General features: G+C 42.1%; 1 protein-coding gene across 1 annotated transcript; it reads left to right on the plus strand.

Annotated features, from left to right (window-relative positions):
* Window positions 1-389: 389 nt before the first annotated feature.
* Window positions 390-13,513, plus strand: ca12 (carbonic anhydrase XII). Its single transcript, XM_061676480.1, has 10 exons — window positions 390-464; window positions 630-650; window positions 3,759-3,932; window positions 5,680-5,822; window positions 9,389-9,484; window positions 9,572-9,635; window positions 9,713-9,870; window positions 9,980-10,106; window positions 12,735-12,755; window positions 13,296-13,513. Exons 1-10 carry the CDS (start codon window positions 407-409, stop codon window positions 13,511-13,513), a joined length of 1,080 nt encoding a protein of 359 aa, XP_061532464.1. The 5' UTR covers window positions 390-406.
* Window positions 13,514-16,578: the final 3,065 nt, after the last annotated feature.

Genomic DNA, 16,578 nt, shown 5'->3' on the forward strand with positions numbered 1-16,578 from the left:
TGGAAACCAATATGGACGGGCATCCTTTTCATAACGTTGTCGTTTTTTAATTTTTCAAAAATGTTTTCACAAGGTCAGAAGACTATCTGTGCATGCTTTACATCATGCCTGTCCATAAAGAAGAAAAAGATGGTGTTGAGTGACCATAGAAAGATAGAGCCCTGTGGTGTCAAACTGTAAATACACACTCCTGCAAGTACACACTGGGCCAGAGGCACTTGACAAAAATCCTGTGGAACCAGTGGACTTGTCACAGAGTGTGTTGACAAGAGGACACAGGAGGCTGGTGTTGTTATGACTGTGACGTCAATGGAGGCTACAATGAGAGACAACGTGCGCTTAAAAGCGATGTGGAGGCTTGTGGTTTGCTGCACAAACCGATCCACATCAGTCAGAGAACACCAAGATGCTGCGTTTGAGCCACACACTCATCGCTATATTACTGCGAGTGATTGTGGCGTACGGTAAGATGATTTCAGGATCAAACAGCGTTATTTTATTATTACTTCTCAATGAATGCTTAATTGCAGGTGGTTTGGATTTCGAATGACTTTTCAATCTTTAAAAAGTGGAACCGAGTTCTCCTAATTGCATATTAATTTACAGTGGAAACTATGTGTCTGTTTCAGGAGCCAAATGGGGCTACTCCAGTAAGTTTGATGATACTTTTCTCACATTCTCTTCATTGTGCTTGTGAAATAATTTCAACACATTATTCCTCACAAATTGTACTCTTACATGTTTAAGTTATAATAACTACAGGTACATCTAAAATAAAACAATAATATGGTAGAAAAGTTCATTTATTTCAGTACTCATACAGTATATTAATTAATTAAACACGTTTTCCCTACCTAATTTCTACAGTAAAAATAATTTTCATTGTTTCTTGATTGTTTGTTACATAATATTCTACATAATTTACATAATTAAGCTTTTGACATGATTGCAATTTATTAAGCTGTACCTGTATACATTTATTAAGGAACCCTGGGGATTCTTTTTTTTTTTACGTCACAGAAATAATGGGGTAAAATCGTGGGGCATAAATTACGTGTAACTGATAACCATATGCATGCAATGTTGCATTAAGTTACTGAGTTTGAACTTCACTCTAAATATTTTTCCTGGATGAATGTTTGGTTCATTTATTTAAAAAAAATAGTCCTTTGTATGGTATTGTCTAAAACAGCTCTTTACTCAAATACTTTTCCACACTGTCATGCATGTGCAAATGAGAGGAATCCTATAATTAGGAGGTCTGATTGTCCCTGTTTTAATCATAGCAGTGGTTTGGCATTGATAAGAGCGGACGAGGCTTTGTGCAGTAGCTACTCATCACAAATCTGCAGTTGTTATACATGCGAATAGGAACAATCAAGACATTTAAATAAAGCTCTGTAAAACTATCTTGATGATTCACTGAGTCATGTCGCCATGCGCACTTGTAAAACCCTCTGGCAGAAAAAAATGAAACACAGCGTGGTATAGTTCACCCTCAGTTAGGTTCAAATCATCCAGAGGGTCAACCTAGTGGTTAAGAGCCTGGCCAGCCAGAGGCCACTTGACAAGGACACAGCTGACTCACAGACCACCCCCAATCAAACCTTGAGATCCAAGACAAAGATGTCAATAATTGTTCTCTTTCTCACTGCAAATATTGGTTGATGATGTCATTTTGTAGAACAGCTCCAGGGGCCTCATCATAAGATAGGCAGTATCATTAAAACAGCAACTATGCAATTGTGGAAGAGAAGTAAGTTCAGTAAATAAGCCCAAACTGAATAAGGATTCACATCAGTCAAGTTGTCAGGATGGGTGCATCACTTCATGTTGCATCAGTCATTCCTAAAATGGCATACGGAGAGCTTTAATTTTGGGGGATGAATTCAACAATCAGCAATCTGGAACAAATAGCTTGACTGGAAACTACATGTTGAACGAAGCTTCTTCACATTCAGACAATAATATTATTCCGCTTTGTTTCGAGACACAACATTTAGTAGGCTATCATCTGTTCAACATTATGAGGTATCTTTGCCCAATCTCTTTTTAAGCCAGAGCCATAAGCACTGCAGTGTGTCACTGCCAGTGGTAATTAGCTTAGAATATACTGTATTGAAGTCCCTGTAAAGTGCAAATTAATGTCTTGTAAATTTAACACACCACAGAGAGGGATGTTGTTAACAACCCTGCCAAATGTAAATGATGAAAGAAATTCATTTATTTTTAGTATTTAAACGGAGGCTTCAAAATTGTGAAAGGTCAAGCCCTCCTTTCCTCTCTCAAACGGTGTGGACGTGTCCACTGAATGTGCTGAAATCACGCCCTGCTTACCTGTCAAACAAATACCACTTCTACAACCTGGAAAAATGGATGCTACTTCGTCTAGCATCAATCTTTTAGCTACACATAACTACAAGTTTGAGCCACGAAAACACATCGTCGCAGGGTTATTCCATGCCGTGACAACAAGGCGCTCTAAAGCAGCTACGCAGTCTGAGGCTCCAGTTCACATGCTGGCTGTCACGTCAAGACTTTTTTTCCCTCACTCTTCCAACTTTCCTCCGTGATGTGCACGCACACTCATAGCTGACAAAGTGATGTTCTTAAGCAGCCACGCCAGCCCGAATGCCTGGTCCTCACGCTAGCTGTCAAGTCAGACGTTCTGTCCACTTAGATGGCGTAAGCAAAGAAAGCTTTGGAATTCAGCGTGGCCGAAATCCCTTGTAGTATTTGTTTGTTTATTGTATTGTATGTATGCGTTTGTCAAAGTACGAGCCCTGGATTTCACCCAAAATGGCTGCCTCTGTTCAATTTCAGACATTGAGTCTTGAGACTTTTTGGTATGTTGTGTTTTGATAGACATACAGTATCTACTAAATTCTGTTCCGATTATTATTTTTTTACTCTGCAGGGGGCGCAACTGATCGAATTTTGGGGCGGAGAGAGTCGTGTTGAGGAACTTCTAAAATACATACATTTCACCAGGATACACGCTTGCCAAAATTGGTGGCTTTTCAGTTACATGAAGCCCCCCCCCCCACCCCCCAATGCAATTAATTAATTGAAATAATGTATTACAAAACACAGCGATTTGAAGAGAGCCTTCTAAGCTTGGACTCAAATTAAACTTTGGTTGAAATACTTTTCTCCAGCTTGTTTATTGGAAATGTTTTTGGCTCATATGTAGTGTTGTGGTTCACATAACTGAACCACAACACTGCAGCTGGTAGGGATTAGTTCCAACTCATTGCATCATTCAGTATCACCCTGTGATTTACCCCTAGCTAAAGTCAGCTGGGTTAGGCCTAGCAGTGTAGAAAAATTAAGAAAGAATGCTTGGATGGGGCGGCATGGTGGACGACTGGTTGGAGTGTCTGCCTCACAGTTCTGAGGACCGGGGTTCAATCCCCGCCCCGCCTGTGTGGAGTTTGCATGTTCTCCCCGTGCCTGCGCGGTTTTTCTCCGGGCACTCCGGTTTCCTCGCACATCCCAAAAACATGCATGGTAGGTTAATTGACCACTCTAAATTGCCCGTAGGTGTGAATGTGAGTGCGAGTGGTTGTTTGTTTGTATGTGCCCTGCGATTGGCTGGCAACCAGTTCCGGGTGTACTCCGCCTCCTGCCCGATGATAGCTGGGATAGGCTCCAGCACGCCCGCGACCCTAGTGAGGAGAAGGGGCTCAGAAAATGGATGGATGGATGGATGGATGGATGCTTGGATGGACTTACACTGATTTTATTTACATGCTCAGATGGAGAAAGCCAATGGCTTCAACACTACCCATACTGTGCTGGACCTATGCAGTCTCCAGTAGACTTCAAGACAGGGAGGCTCATCTTTGACGCATCTTTACATCCAATTGTGCTTGAGAACTATGATCTGACCGGTCAAGGCACTCTTACTCTGAAAAATAATGGACACTCAGGTGAGTATTTCACGCCTTTTGAAATGCATGTTGAGGCATAGTTTAGTCTCCCGAGGGAGGTTTTCCCAAGCCTTTTCAGCTGAAGACCAAAATTAGAAATTAAATTTGGATCCTCCCCACGACCCACTGAAATATACCACGTGTTGCAAAAACATCAACATATATTGTACATAAAAAAAAGGATACAAAACACAGAGTACATGGATTTACTGAAACAAACATGAATCCAAAGAAATTGTATGCCTTACCATTTTGCACCCTGACGCTGTTGGCAAAACCTTGCTCTCGACCCAGTTCAATGTAGGTAAGGTGCACCAACATTACACCTCCTTTAGGATGGGAACGACAACGTAGAATAAATAAATGATTGTGGTGTAACATAATCACTATAAATGACCCTTACAAAAATGGAGCAGAAAATGATAGGTGGCTCTCGTTTGTTTCGACATCTACCACTTTAACTCTTCTCGCCCTTCTTTTCTTAGCAGCCATTTGACCAAATGAAAGAGCTCCACATTTATTCTGGGAAATTATGAGCAAAGATTACTCATCTGCTATGCCTCATTTGGACAGGGTCTGGTTAATCTTCACAGCAGCAACTGGCACTGGTTAGCACGACTATGCCAAAAACCTGCTGATCCATTTGGGGTTATGCGAGGAAATGAACCAGTTAACAAAACTGCTACTTGTACTGGCTTGATGAGCCAGAGTGGTGGCACGCATCATCATCAGTGTTAAGCATGTCTGAAATGTGCTGACAGAATATTCCATTTAAAAAAAACTAAAATTCGTCATGCACTGATTTACCATGATTTACCGTGGTCGCTTGAGCCTCTGTAATGTTTGGACTTACAGTATCTTTGCTGGTTGGTTGTTAGCCGAAAAACTACTCCTACCCCTAACAAGAACTGCATTATAAGTTGGTGCAAACCCAAACAAAAATGCTGCTGTTAATAATGGTAGGGTTCCGCTGTCTTACATTATCCACTCTGAATCATGGCATTAACATATGGACAAATAAACACAGTGCGCCACGTTTTTCCACACTTTTGCAACCAACTCAACCCCAGTGGAAATCTACGCCTTCATAAGTGCAATCTAGAGTTTGACTTCATGCTTCAAATCAATTCAAATCAAATGTATTTATATAGCAACCTTCGTACATTAAAATACAACACAAAGTGCTTTACAGAAATTAAAAGTGACAGAAAATGTATAAAGTACAAGAAGTATACCCACTCCTTCCACCCTCGCATTTAAACGCAAAACACATCCAGATGAACACGCAAACCCACACATATACACACACATAGCACACATCGTTTAATAGTGTATATACATGGCAAGGCACTGAGGATCCAGGTGAGGAAAGACAAACCTGTGGGGAGCCATCCACACCGAGAGATGCCGCCGCCCGCAGTCACAGAGGATGCCTGCAAAGACCACGATGACCCAGGAACACTGAGATGGTACCCCCCTGTCCACCGGACCACAGGGAAACTGCAGAATGGAATCCCCATGGGTAGCCCAAACACACCTCCCAGCATGGAGGCTCCCATGAGACAGTGGATTTAAACTTTAAAAGATTAAGACTAAAAGGCAATAGGACATAATAAAAATCTGAAAGACAGTAAGAAATACAATAAAATAGGATAAAGATAACAAAAGTAATGAATACATAAATGAATATTCACTTCACAGTGAAGAATGAAAGAAATAACTGCCTTTTGTGTCATTTGGTTCACAGTCCTAATAGTACTTCCCTCAAAGATGTCCATCACCGGCCTCCCTCAACGCTACACTGCAGCTCAGCTCCACATCCACTGGGGCTCCAAAACCAGTCCTCGGGGCTCTGAGCACATGGTCAACGGTAAACAGTATGCTGCGGAGGTAAACAAAGTCAAAGGCATCTCATTCCGTTATGGAACTAACTTCCACACTAACTACGTCTAGCTACAACTCTTGTCTTGAATGGTAACGGGTAACACTCGACAGGCAGATGACCCCAAACTGCAGTACTAATGATGAATTCAGCCTTTGCAAGACTTAACACTACTCACACTACACTTTGTAGCTGTCTGTTGCAAGGATGGAACATCTAAAATGATAAAAACGTTAGTCCCACATTTCAAAAGCATGCATGTTAAGTTACAGCATTTTCACGACCGTAGGGTGCACCGCATTAAAAGGCGCAGTCTCAGTTACGGGGTCTATTTCTGTATTTAACACATACATAAGGCGCACCGTATTTTTGGGCGCTGGCATGGTAAAGCATACGCTAGATTAAAACATACGGTAGCATGCATGCATGCTAAAACAATGTTTTTAAAAAGGCAGCAGGAGCAAAACTGGGTTTGGTTGTACTTTATTGAAGTATTTATCAATGTACTCATGTTATATTTTAATCAATCCTCATCCACAAATCCATCAAAGTCCCCATCTTCTGTATCCGAAATGAATAGCTGGGCAAGTTCTCCATCAAACATGCCAGGTTCCCTCTCGTCTTTGTCAGAGTCAGTCTCGTTGCCGGGGGGCTGTTCAGCAATAACATGCCGGCTTTCGCGAAAGCTCGGACAACAGTCAAAGCGGATACCTTAGCCCAAGCATCCACAATCACAATTCACATATGGTGGCGTAACTCTGCCGGCGTTGCCTCCCAGTCTGAGTTGCGCTTGGTTTTTCACAGCGGCTGTGAGATGCGCGCGCATGGAGTCACAGATCAACAAGGACGGTGACGCGTGGAAAAAAAAACATCCGGTCTCTTTACGTACACCTCACTCAGCCACTCTCTCATTTTCTCATCGTCCATCCAGCCCTTTTGATTGGCCTTAACAATGACTTCGGCTGGAAACTTTTCTTTAGGCAGCGTCTTCCTCTTAAAAATCACCATCGGTGGCAGTTTCTGTCCATTACCATGGCAACCAAGCACAACAGTAAAAGTCGACTTCTCGTGCCCCGTTGTGCGTATCGCTACCGCGGTGGTCCCCTTCTTTTCTACAGTGTGGTTCACCGGGATGTCGAAAGTGAGCGGCACCTCGTCCATGTTGGTGATGTGGTTGGGCTGGATGTATTTGGCGGCAATCTTTTTACTGCAGTAGGAGCGGAAGATGGCCATCTTTTCCTTGCAATCCGCCAGAGGTTGCTGTGCCACGGTAGTCCTTGCCCGGATGGATAGATGACGCCGTTTCATAAAACGAACGCACCAAGACGCCCTCAGTTGAATGGTGACTGTAGAGACGCTTCTCCCGACTGTTCTTTGATCATTAATCCATTGCTCGAGTTGGTCTTCCAACTCGGGCCACCTCGCATTGTTTCTGCGGAAACTCAGCTTCGTCTTCTGGACTTGGCGAAGCTCGTTTTCCTGCTTCCTCCACTTGCGAACCATGGATTCGTTCATCTTGAATTCTCTCGCGGGTGCTCGATTCCCATGTTCCTCCGCGTAACTGATAGCTGTCAGTTTAAACTGTGCTTCGTAAACGTGTCTCTTCGTAGGTGCCATTTTTGCGGTCTTTACCCAAACCGATGCACATACCGGAACTATATACCTACTGGGGGCATGTCTTTAGCGTCCTCTGTCACGCGCACCCTTCCCCCTTTACGTCCGCATGCTGTTCTCAGTCACATCAACCTTCCTCTATATAAGCAGCGTGTCGGCAGGAAATGCTCCCAGTCAGTCAAGCGGAGCGCTCATCACACAACATTTACAAATTTTGGAGCTCGGTGCACACATAAGGCGCGCCGCATTATAAGGCCCCCCTTCCATTTTGGAGAAAATTTAAGACTTTTAAGCGCGCCTTATGGTTGTGAAAATACGGTAACTGAAGACTCTTAAATTGTCCAAAGTGAATGGTTGTCAATCACTCCTGCCTCTTGCCCAAAATCAGATGGGATAGGCTCCAGCTCACCTGCGACACTAATGAAGACGAGCAGGATAGAAAATGGATGGATGGATGGCAGAAGGCTGGTTGTAATATCAATAGCATGCCTCTTAAACACATACTGTATTTGCACTGATGCTTACTGTAGTCCACGCTTACAGTAAAGCCCTCCGAGCTTTATTCTGACAGTTGACATTTGTACCCAGCGAGGAACATTTATAGACATTATTGTATAGGATTTGACTACAGGCAGCCCCACAAAAGGTATGGAAAGTTAAAACGTGACTTTTTTCAAAATTATTTGAGCCCTTTTAAAATGATTTTTATGTATTTATTTACTTACCTGTGCCGCCACACGATTGCGTGGCAGCGACTGCATAGCCACATGTAAGGTCTGTGTCTCTCAGTGGACACAGGGACTCAGTTGTCCATGTGTCCTTTCAAATCATTCCAGAATCCACAACCACACTTCTTTGATGACATGTTGTTTTGGACTCATGGCATGAAGGGATATAACCAAAAAACCTCAATGTCCACTTTGATTCCCCTAAAACGGTATATAAATAAATGTTCTCTGATTTGATATAAATGACTACCATGACAATGCGCCGCACTAAAAATAGAATATTGTCAAACTAATAATAAAAATGTTTTTTATTGTCCCTAAGAGACCTCCCACTGTGTTTAGAAGAAGAAGAAGAATCCCCTTTATTGTCATGAACATGCATTCATGCACACAAAACTTTACCCATCAGTGAACACACACACTTCTTAGTGGAACACACTTGCGCAGGGGGCAGCTGAAGCGCCCGGGGGAGCTGTTCGAGGTATCAGTGTCTTGCTCAAGGACACCACAGCCGTGAGTCCGGGGGATGTTTGGGGATGGTCCGGTCGGGGTCTTGAATCTAGATCCCCCCACGGTGGCAGGCGATGATTGAAATTTAATTTAATTTAATTTTATTTTATTTTATTACCTGCTTGGCGCCAGTATTATACCCTGTAGAGACTCATTTCCACAGCTTTTAAATAAGCTTGAATTTTCTTGGTGGAGTCAATTACTGCTGGCGATGTGAACCATGTTTCTCCTCCAATTGTATAGGCACCGAATTGCTCACTAGTTCATAGATTTTACAGATGGAATGTGTAGGCACTGCCAGTGTGTTAGAGGTGTCAAGTTTGGTTGCCTGAGGAGCTAATAATTCTGCTAGTTGTGGATGGTGTGGTCCTGATGTGACTTCATCAAACTGTGATCTCACTTAGTTGTTGGGATGACTGAAGTCGGGGAGGAAGGAAGGATCATAAGTTTGACGGTAATGTGGTTGCTGTATTGGTCTCTCAGGGGTAAAGTGAGAGCAAAGCCCAAAGGTGGTCCATTTACAGCCTCACCCTCAATGGTCTTTAGATGTCTCCTGGACGCTTCCTTGGCTAGGTAGACCTCGGGAGACCTACGTAGTCATGCTGGAGTGACTATGTCCGGCCTGATGTCCTACTCAGACTGCCTCTACTGCGGCCTGGATTAGCAGAAGAAAATGAAAATGTATATTTTCCACTATAACCCATTTGTCCCCTCTTTTACAGCTGCACATTGTTCACTACAACTCAGAAAAGTACCCCAACGTATCCATGGCTTTTGACAAATCTGACGGTCTGGCTGTATTGGGTGTTTTTATTGAGGTGACAATCTTTAGAACCTTTATGTTGGGATTGACTGTGACTACCTGTTCATCTGACCATCTAACTTATTTTTGTTTTTCAAAACAGATTGGGGCCTCCAGTCCAGGCTATGAAAACTTTTTATCACATCTCAGTCAAATCAAAACCAAGTGTGAGTCCAACAGAATTTGTTTTGTTGCAAGTATATATGTGGCAGACAGGTTGAATGACCTCTCTTTTTATTTATAGCTAACACCAAAACAATTCCTGCTTTTGACATCAGCTCTCTGATGCCGAAGCGTCTGGATGAGTATTTCCGCTACGACGGCTCTCTGACGGCACCACCTTGCTATCAAAATGTAATGTGGACAGTGTTCAAGAAACCTGTCACCATCTCTCAGGCTCAGGTGCGATCGTGTTGACTTATTTACCAATTTAATTCGATACAAATCGGTTGTGAACTGATACGTCTGAACACTTAATTTTAACATGTTTCAATCTCTCTCATGTTTGCAGTATGACACCTTGACAGCAACCCTCCTCGCCTCCCCGGCCAATCACGTCACTGCCGTGCCTCTTGTTAACAACTTCAGGAATCCACGCCCTATTGAGAACCGTGTTGTCTTGACCTCCTTTAAGCAAGGTAAGAATGCTTTCCATGAAAGATGCATGGCTATTGAAACAATCCCATATCAGCTTTAATGCACGTGTTGACTTTTGTCCTGCTTGGGATCAGTTGCTGAGTTAGTACACATTTAACCATCACACTGGTTTCCAGGTCTGGAGCCCTAACATTTGTCCTTAAGGTGTCCTGCTTTTTAAATGGCTAACATGTTGGCGTGAAATACCTTGGTACTTGGCTTTCCGGACTGTCTGTTTGACGGCAACGTGCTTTTTGGCTGAGCATGATGGCATCTGAAAAAAATCTCCCCTGTGCCTGAATGTACAACAAAATGTGACTGGCTCTGTGTCTAATGTAGGAGTGACAACCTATATGTCAGCCACCTGCATCCTCCAGAGGAAAGCAGTCATCCGCCAACTGTTGGTCGGTGACGTAGAGGAGGTAATTGAAAGTGGACTCCTGCCAAAAAGTGCCACCAAGTTGCTCTATCAGGGTTATGCAAAAGCAGAACACACTGGATTTACATCGTCAGTTAAAACTGCGTATGATCGGCTGGCGAAGTTGCAGGAGATCACTCAGCCGACATTGGCCTTTGGCTCATTGCTGCAACAGAAGTCTCTGGAGATCAAACAGTCCACAACCACCAAGAGCCTGCCCGTTTCTCTTGCTGAGGCCGTACTCCCTAAACTCAATCTCAAAAGCTACCTGGCCTGTAAGGCAGACGTCGTTCCCGCAACCATCAAGTTTCTCCTCAGTGGACGGCCCCTGGTGGGGGAAGAGGATTTCTTCCTGCTTGACCCATACCTTGACAGTTATACAATGCATCCTTGGCTTGTGCAAAGGGAGTGGGAGGACTAGAGAGATGCCTCACATAGTGGTGTCATTTTCATCAGCCATGTGTTTCAACCATCTTATTCAAGTTAAATTATTTATTCCAGTGTGTGCACATAATAAGACATTATTTTTGTGATCATTTACAATTCTGATTCAATTCACACACTGTGTACCAATTATATCATCAGCCATATTGAACTAACATTACAACCAAGATTGTTTGAGCTACAGCACATTTTGGGCTTTGGGTTCTCTAACTTTGTATTTCCTTGAAAAGCTTAAAGTAAACTATTTTAAAAAAACAAAAAGCATCTTTGTGTATCAATTTGTAAAATATTTAAATTCAATTTTACCTTGACCTACGAGTGCCTCAACGTACGAGTTTTTGGAGTTACAAGCTGTCTAAGGTTGATGTGTGTGTGTGTGTGTGTGTGTGTTGCGGGCCAAAATTTGCGGTACAAGTAGACTTGAGCTACGGTGCTGTGCCAATGAAGTGACAAAAAAAAAAACTGAGAGCAACTGTCGTGATCCACTATCAGCCATTTATTAAATGTGACAGTCAAACACAAATACAAAATGAAACCACTCGCAAGGAGTTACAGAAGGCACGAAACTCACATCCAGACGCACACCCTTAAAGGCACACATTTTGTGACTTTGAGTTTGTCCCAACGTACAGTAATTACAGTTTATAAAACCGGTTGATTTTTTTATACTCTTATTATGTTTTATTATGTTTTTATACAACACTGCTATTTTTCTAATACACGTGTTACAAAATGTTTGTGGTCCTTTTTTGGGGTCATTCATTTCAATGGGGGATGTTGATTTAAAATCTGAGCAAATTTAGTTATGTGCTTGGTGACGGAAAGAATTAAACTTGTAAGTCAAGGTACCACAGCACAGTCGGCATGCTCAACTTGGCAAAGAGGTGCTTGCTCAAGTATGATGCTTGACATTAAAGTTGTTGTAGAGACAAGGGCCTTTGTTGGTTTGTTGGTCCTATGGATGAATGCTGGTATGTGGTCTTTTTGTAAAATGTCACCCTATACGTTAACTTTTTGTCATGTGTCACCCAAGAACAGCTGTCTTTCTTGAGGCACTAACATCTTAACTTGCGCTATCTAATGAGATCTTAGGAAAGCAGGATTAAAAAAAATATATGCTTTTTGCCCCTATCACACATCCAAATGAAGAATATATGCTTAATAATTAACACATTATTACATCACACAACAGAATGATCATCTTTTTAGGTTGTACAGGTATACCTATTGGTGGTGAGTGAAATCCGACAAATTAAAATTTTACTGATTGTACAATACAACTTGAAAATTTCACCAGATGTTGGGAACAACCCGAGTAATCCATACATACAAAGAAAGTAGAACAAATAAGATCAGAAATTAAGTTGCGTGTAATAATGTGAAATGACACAGGGAAAAAGTATTGAACACGCCAACTGGTATTTATTTGATACTTTGTACTAAAGCCTTTGTTTGCAATGACAGCTTCAAGATGCCTCCTGTATGGAGAAACTAGTCACATGCATTGCTGTGGTGTGATTTTGGCCCATTCCTCCACACAAGCAGTATTCAAATCTTAAAGGTTCCGTGGGCTTCTTTTATGGATCTTGAGTTTCATTTCTTTCCATAGATTTTCAATTGGATTCAAGTCAGGTGATTGGCTGGGTCATTCTCGCAGCTTTATTTTATTTTTTTCTTTGAAACCAATTGGGAGTTTTCTTGGCAGTATGTTTTGGCTCATTATCCTACTGAAATGTCCACCCTTGTTTAATTTTCATCATTCTCGTAGATGACAGCAGATTTTTGTCAAGAATGTCTCGGTACATTTTCCCTTTCATCTGTCCTTCAATAATGTAAAGTTTACCAGTACCATTTGCTGAAAAGCAGCCCCACACCATCATGTTCCCACGTTTGAACTTCACTGTTGGTATGGTGTTTTTTGGGTGATATGTGCAGTGCCATTTCTCCTCCAAATGCATTATGGCATCCAAAGAGTCCAATTCTGTTCTCATCATTGCTGTTTGATTATTGATAGATTTGATGTGTTGTCTTGGCTTTCCATGCCTTTTTGCACCTCCCTTTTGCCATGTGTTCAATACTTTTCCTCTGTGTCATATCACATTATTCCACACACCTTAATTTCTGATCTTATTTGTTCTACTTTCTTTGTATGTATGGATTACTTGGGTTGTTCCCAAAATCTGGCACCTTTGGAAATATATGAGGAAAAATGGTGACGTGTGAAAATACTTATTTCAGCTGCTGTACATATAGTTACACAAAGTGCGCGTTGGATGCATATTAGTGTACAAACAAAAGCAACCATAGCCTCTGCTTGTCGTATGCACTGCAGGTTTGCAGATTCCCATGTTGGTACTAGCACTGATTGTCATTGTCTTCGTGCTATGTTGTTTCATGAGACCAAAGAGAAATGCGAGGGTAAACAAGACGAAGAAGAATGCCAACAATCTTAACTTATTGACTCGCATCAAATGCAAATCCAAAATGTCACTAAAGGCCTCTTCAACTTTTCAAATAAATGCTTCAGGAACCAATTTCCGCATTTAGATTTATTTTAGTTGGGAGAAAAATACAGAGCGAACGTCGTCAATTTAATTTTAAGAGAAGGTTAACTTTGAAGAACTTTACATGCAGGTTTATAGTTTAGTTTTGTTTTTGAAAAGAATGAAACAGCGATAGTATAACATTTTACACACATCCATGCACCCCACTGTGAGTCACCTCTGAAAATGTGATGACGATGCATCACAAAAATATGTCACTTATTTTCCTCTTCTTTCAAGAATTTCTACCCTTGAGTATATACTTAAGGGCTTTACATTACTCCGTAGCTTGTGGTATGTTTTGACCCAAGTTAAACACTTGAGATAATCCCCATGTATTATCTGAATTAATCTAAGCATTTAGAAAAACACACTTTTGGAAAAAGTGGAACCCCATTTTAGATCACCAGGCTCAAGTACAATACATAGCAGTGATTGGCATTTTCTTACATTTCCATTGGGTGTGAAACTCGAGGCCTGTAGACCAGCTCTCGTCCGCTACATTAGTTTATGTGACCCACAAATGATATGCGTCTACTTCATGTTCCATGCTAAAATCACCAAAAATTGCAAACTGTCTTGATAAAAGATGAACCAATTTGACATTTCAGTTCAAGGTTCAGTTAGTTAATTTGATGAAGGCAATAACTCATGTTGTACCTGCAATGGACCTCCTACACATACAGATTGAGTTACTATTAATACCTCTTTGGGTGGTGTGTACTACGTCATGGAGACGCATTTTCATATTGCTTTATGTTCTCTATATAGACACAGCTCACAGGAAACAGGAAGACCGGGACGGAATATAAAGAGGATGTGCCACTGCCCGCGGGGATTTCCAAAGTGTAAGTACACCAACAGTGTTTCCTTATGTGACGATGTCTTCTTCTTCTTATTTGCTCATGATATACACTACGTTTTCATTTTAAGGGGTTGAAACTTCAGCTTTCCTGAACTGAGCACCAGTTTCAACAAATGATCAGAACATCAAGATCATGTTTATGCAGAATGTTTTATAGTGCTTGTCGTCAATAGGGTCACAGGTGAGCTGGAGCCTATCCCAGCTGACTATGGGCAAGAGGCCAGGTACAACCAACAGCCAATCAAAAGCCCTAGCCTATGCTGATACAGTCGTAAAGTCATAACTACGGTATTAATTATAATGAAAATGACCTGTAATGACCCGTATAACAGTAAATACGGTTGTAACTGAGCGTGCCTTCTTGTGCCGTATGATACTATATTCTTATGCCGTGTGCCGTTTTTAACCTTGAAATGTCAAGTATAAACAACTTGGATAATATGTTGAGGTTATGGCAATACATACATTTCGGAAACCCTGTTGTAGATCACTGAGTTGACGTGTCGCAAGATGTGGTTGAGCTCTAGGTTTTGCATGTTACTTTGGCATTGTATCTTTTCCCTGAAATGTTTGGTCACACTCCAAAATGTATGACCACTTTCAAGGTTCCACTCAATTTATTTTCTCTGGACACTATCCTCATTTGCTGTTTTGGACAATTGTGGTTCAATTCAAGGTTGATCGTTTGAGGGTGTGAAGTTGAGGAGTTCTAGGGAGCCCTTTCTCTAAACAAATGGAAAGCGATGCGGTGAGCTGCTCAAGGTCAGCGCTGCGGTCAAATCAGGACTGTGTCCTCCGTTCCCTCTGGCCTTCCTGCCGCGCTGAACCTCGAACTATGCGCAGACCGCAGTCCAAACAATGAGGGGACGGGAATCAACAGGCATCCTTGATGGTAGGGTGGCATGAGAAGGATGGGCTCACCCGCATTTGCACCAAGCCTGTACTTAGAGCTGCCCGATGATATCATAATAAAAGGGTTTTTGGCTTCACAGAAACACTACAACAAACACATCCTTCCCTGTGTATATTGCCGAGAAAGTTTTGAGATGACCCTGAGCCCATGCCGGCTTCCCAGCACTCTGCGGCATTGATCAAATGACTGCAGGAGCGGTATTACAACTACATCTTTATAAGCTCTTTCCACCACATAGTAAACTACCAATTCCAAGCTTTCGGTTCACAAATGAGTCACTGATGGTGTAGTGGTACACTCGCCTGACTTTGGTGCGGGCAGCGTGGGTTCAGTTCTCACTCAGTGACGGTGTGAATGTGGGTGCGAATGGTTGTCTGTGTCTATATGTGCCCTGCGACTGACTGGCGACCAGTTCAGGGTGTAGTCCGCCTTTTCCCTGAAGTCTGCTGGGATAGGCTCCAGCGCCCCGCGACCCTAACCAGGATAAGCGGTGTTGAAAATGGATGGATGAGGTTCACAAATGTTCATTATGAGCGTTTGTTTTGGTCTTTTCTTCTGATGTTTTATTTGCTTTTACAATCGCACACTGTGCCGGATCAAATGCTCTCACAGGCCACCAAAGTGATTCACTGTGTTGGCTTTTCATAATGTCATCGAGGCAGAGAAGGTCCCCATCTCAGCTCCAGTAATAGTTTTTCTTCCCTCAAAGCAGAGAGAATACATGCCTGTGAGTGTTTTTGCATGCTCTGTTTGTATCTGTTGCTGCTCCATGTATGTGAAAGTAGCAGTTGTTGGAAAGTTTCTAATAATTGTAACATCAATGCTAATTCCCATTAACCAGTCCACGGCGTTTCACATTATATGTTAGCATTAAGCTATCAGACTTTCGTTAGATGAAGTTATATGGTTTGGTTGAATATATTAGTGTTTAAATATACAATGTTAAATTCTCGGCGGATGAGGACGCCAGGCTTTTTAATATCCTTCTGAGAGCCATTCTCAAGTCATGTTGGAAAAAACATGACACAACACAGCCTGTGTGAAGTGGACCTCTAGGCTACTCTAAATAGTGGAATTGACAATTTACTACTATTTTAATAACATGCATGCTTGTTTAGGGGTGAATAAAAAAGTAATGGAGGGGGGTTGTTGGTACCGGCATACAATGTTTTGAGGTTAAAAACTGTGCCATGAAGTAGTTTGTGTAGATGTGTAAAAATAAGTCAATCTTACAGTTGTTGTTTTTTAGGGAGGGAGGGGGGGGGGGGGGGGTTGTTTTATATCTATGGCC

This window comes from Phycodurus eques, chromosome 5, assembly GCF_024500275.1.
Source record: "Phycodurus eques isolate BA_2022a chromosome 5, UOR_Pequ_1.1, whole genome shotgun sequence".
Lineage (NCBI taxonomy): Eukaryota > Metazoa > Chordata > Actinopteri > Syngnathiformes > Syngnathidae > Phycodurus > Phycodurus eques.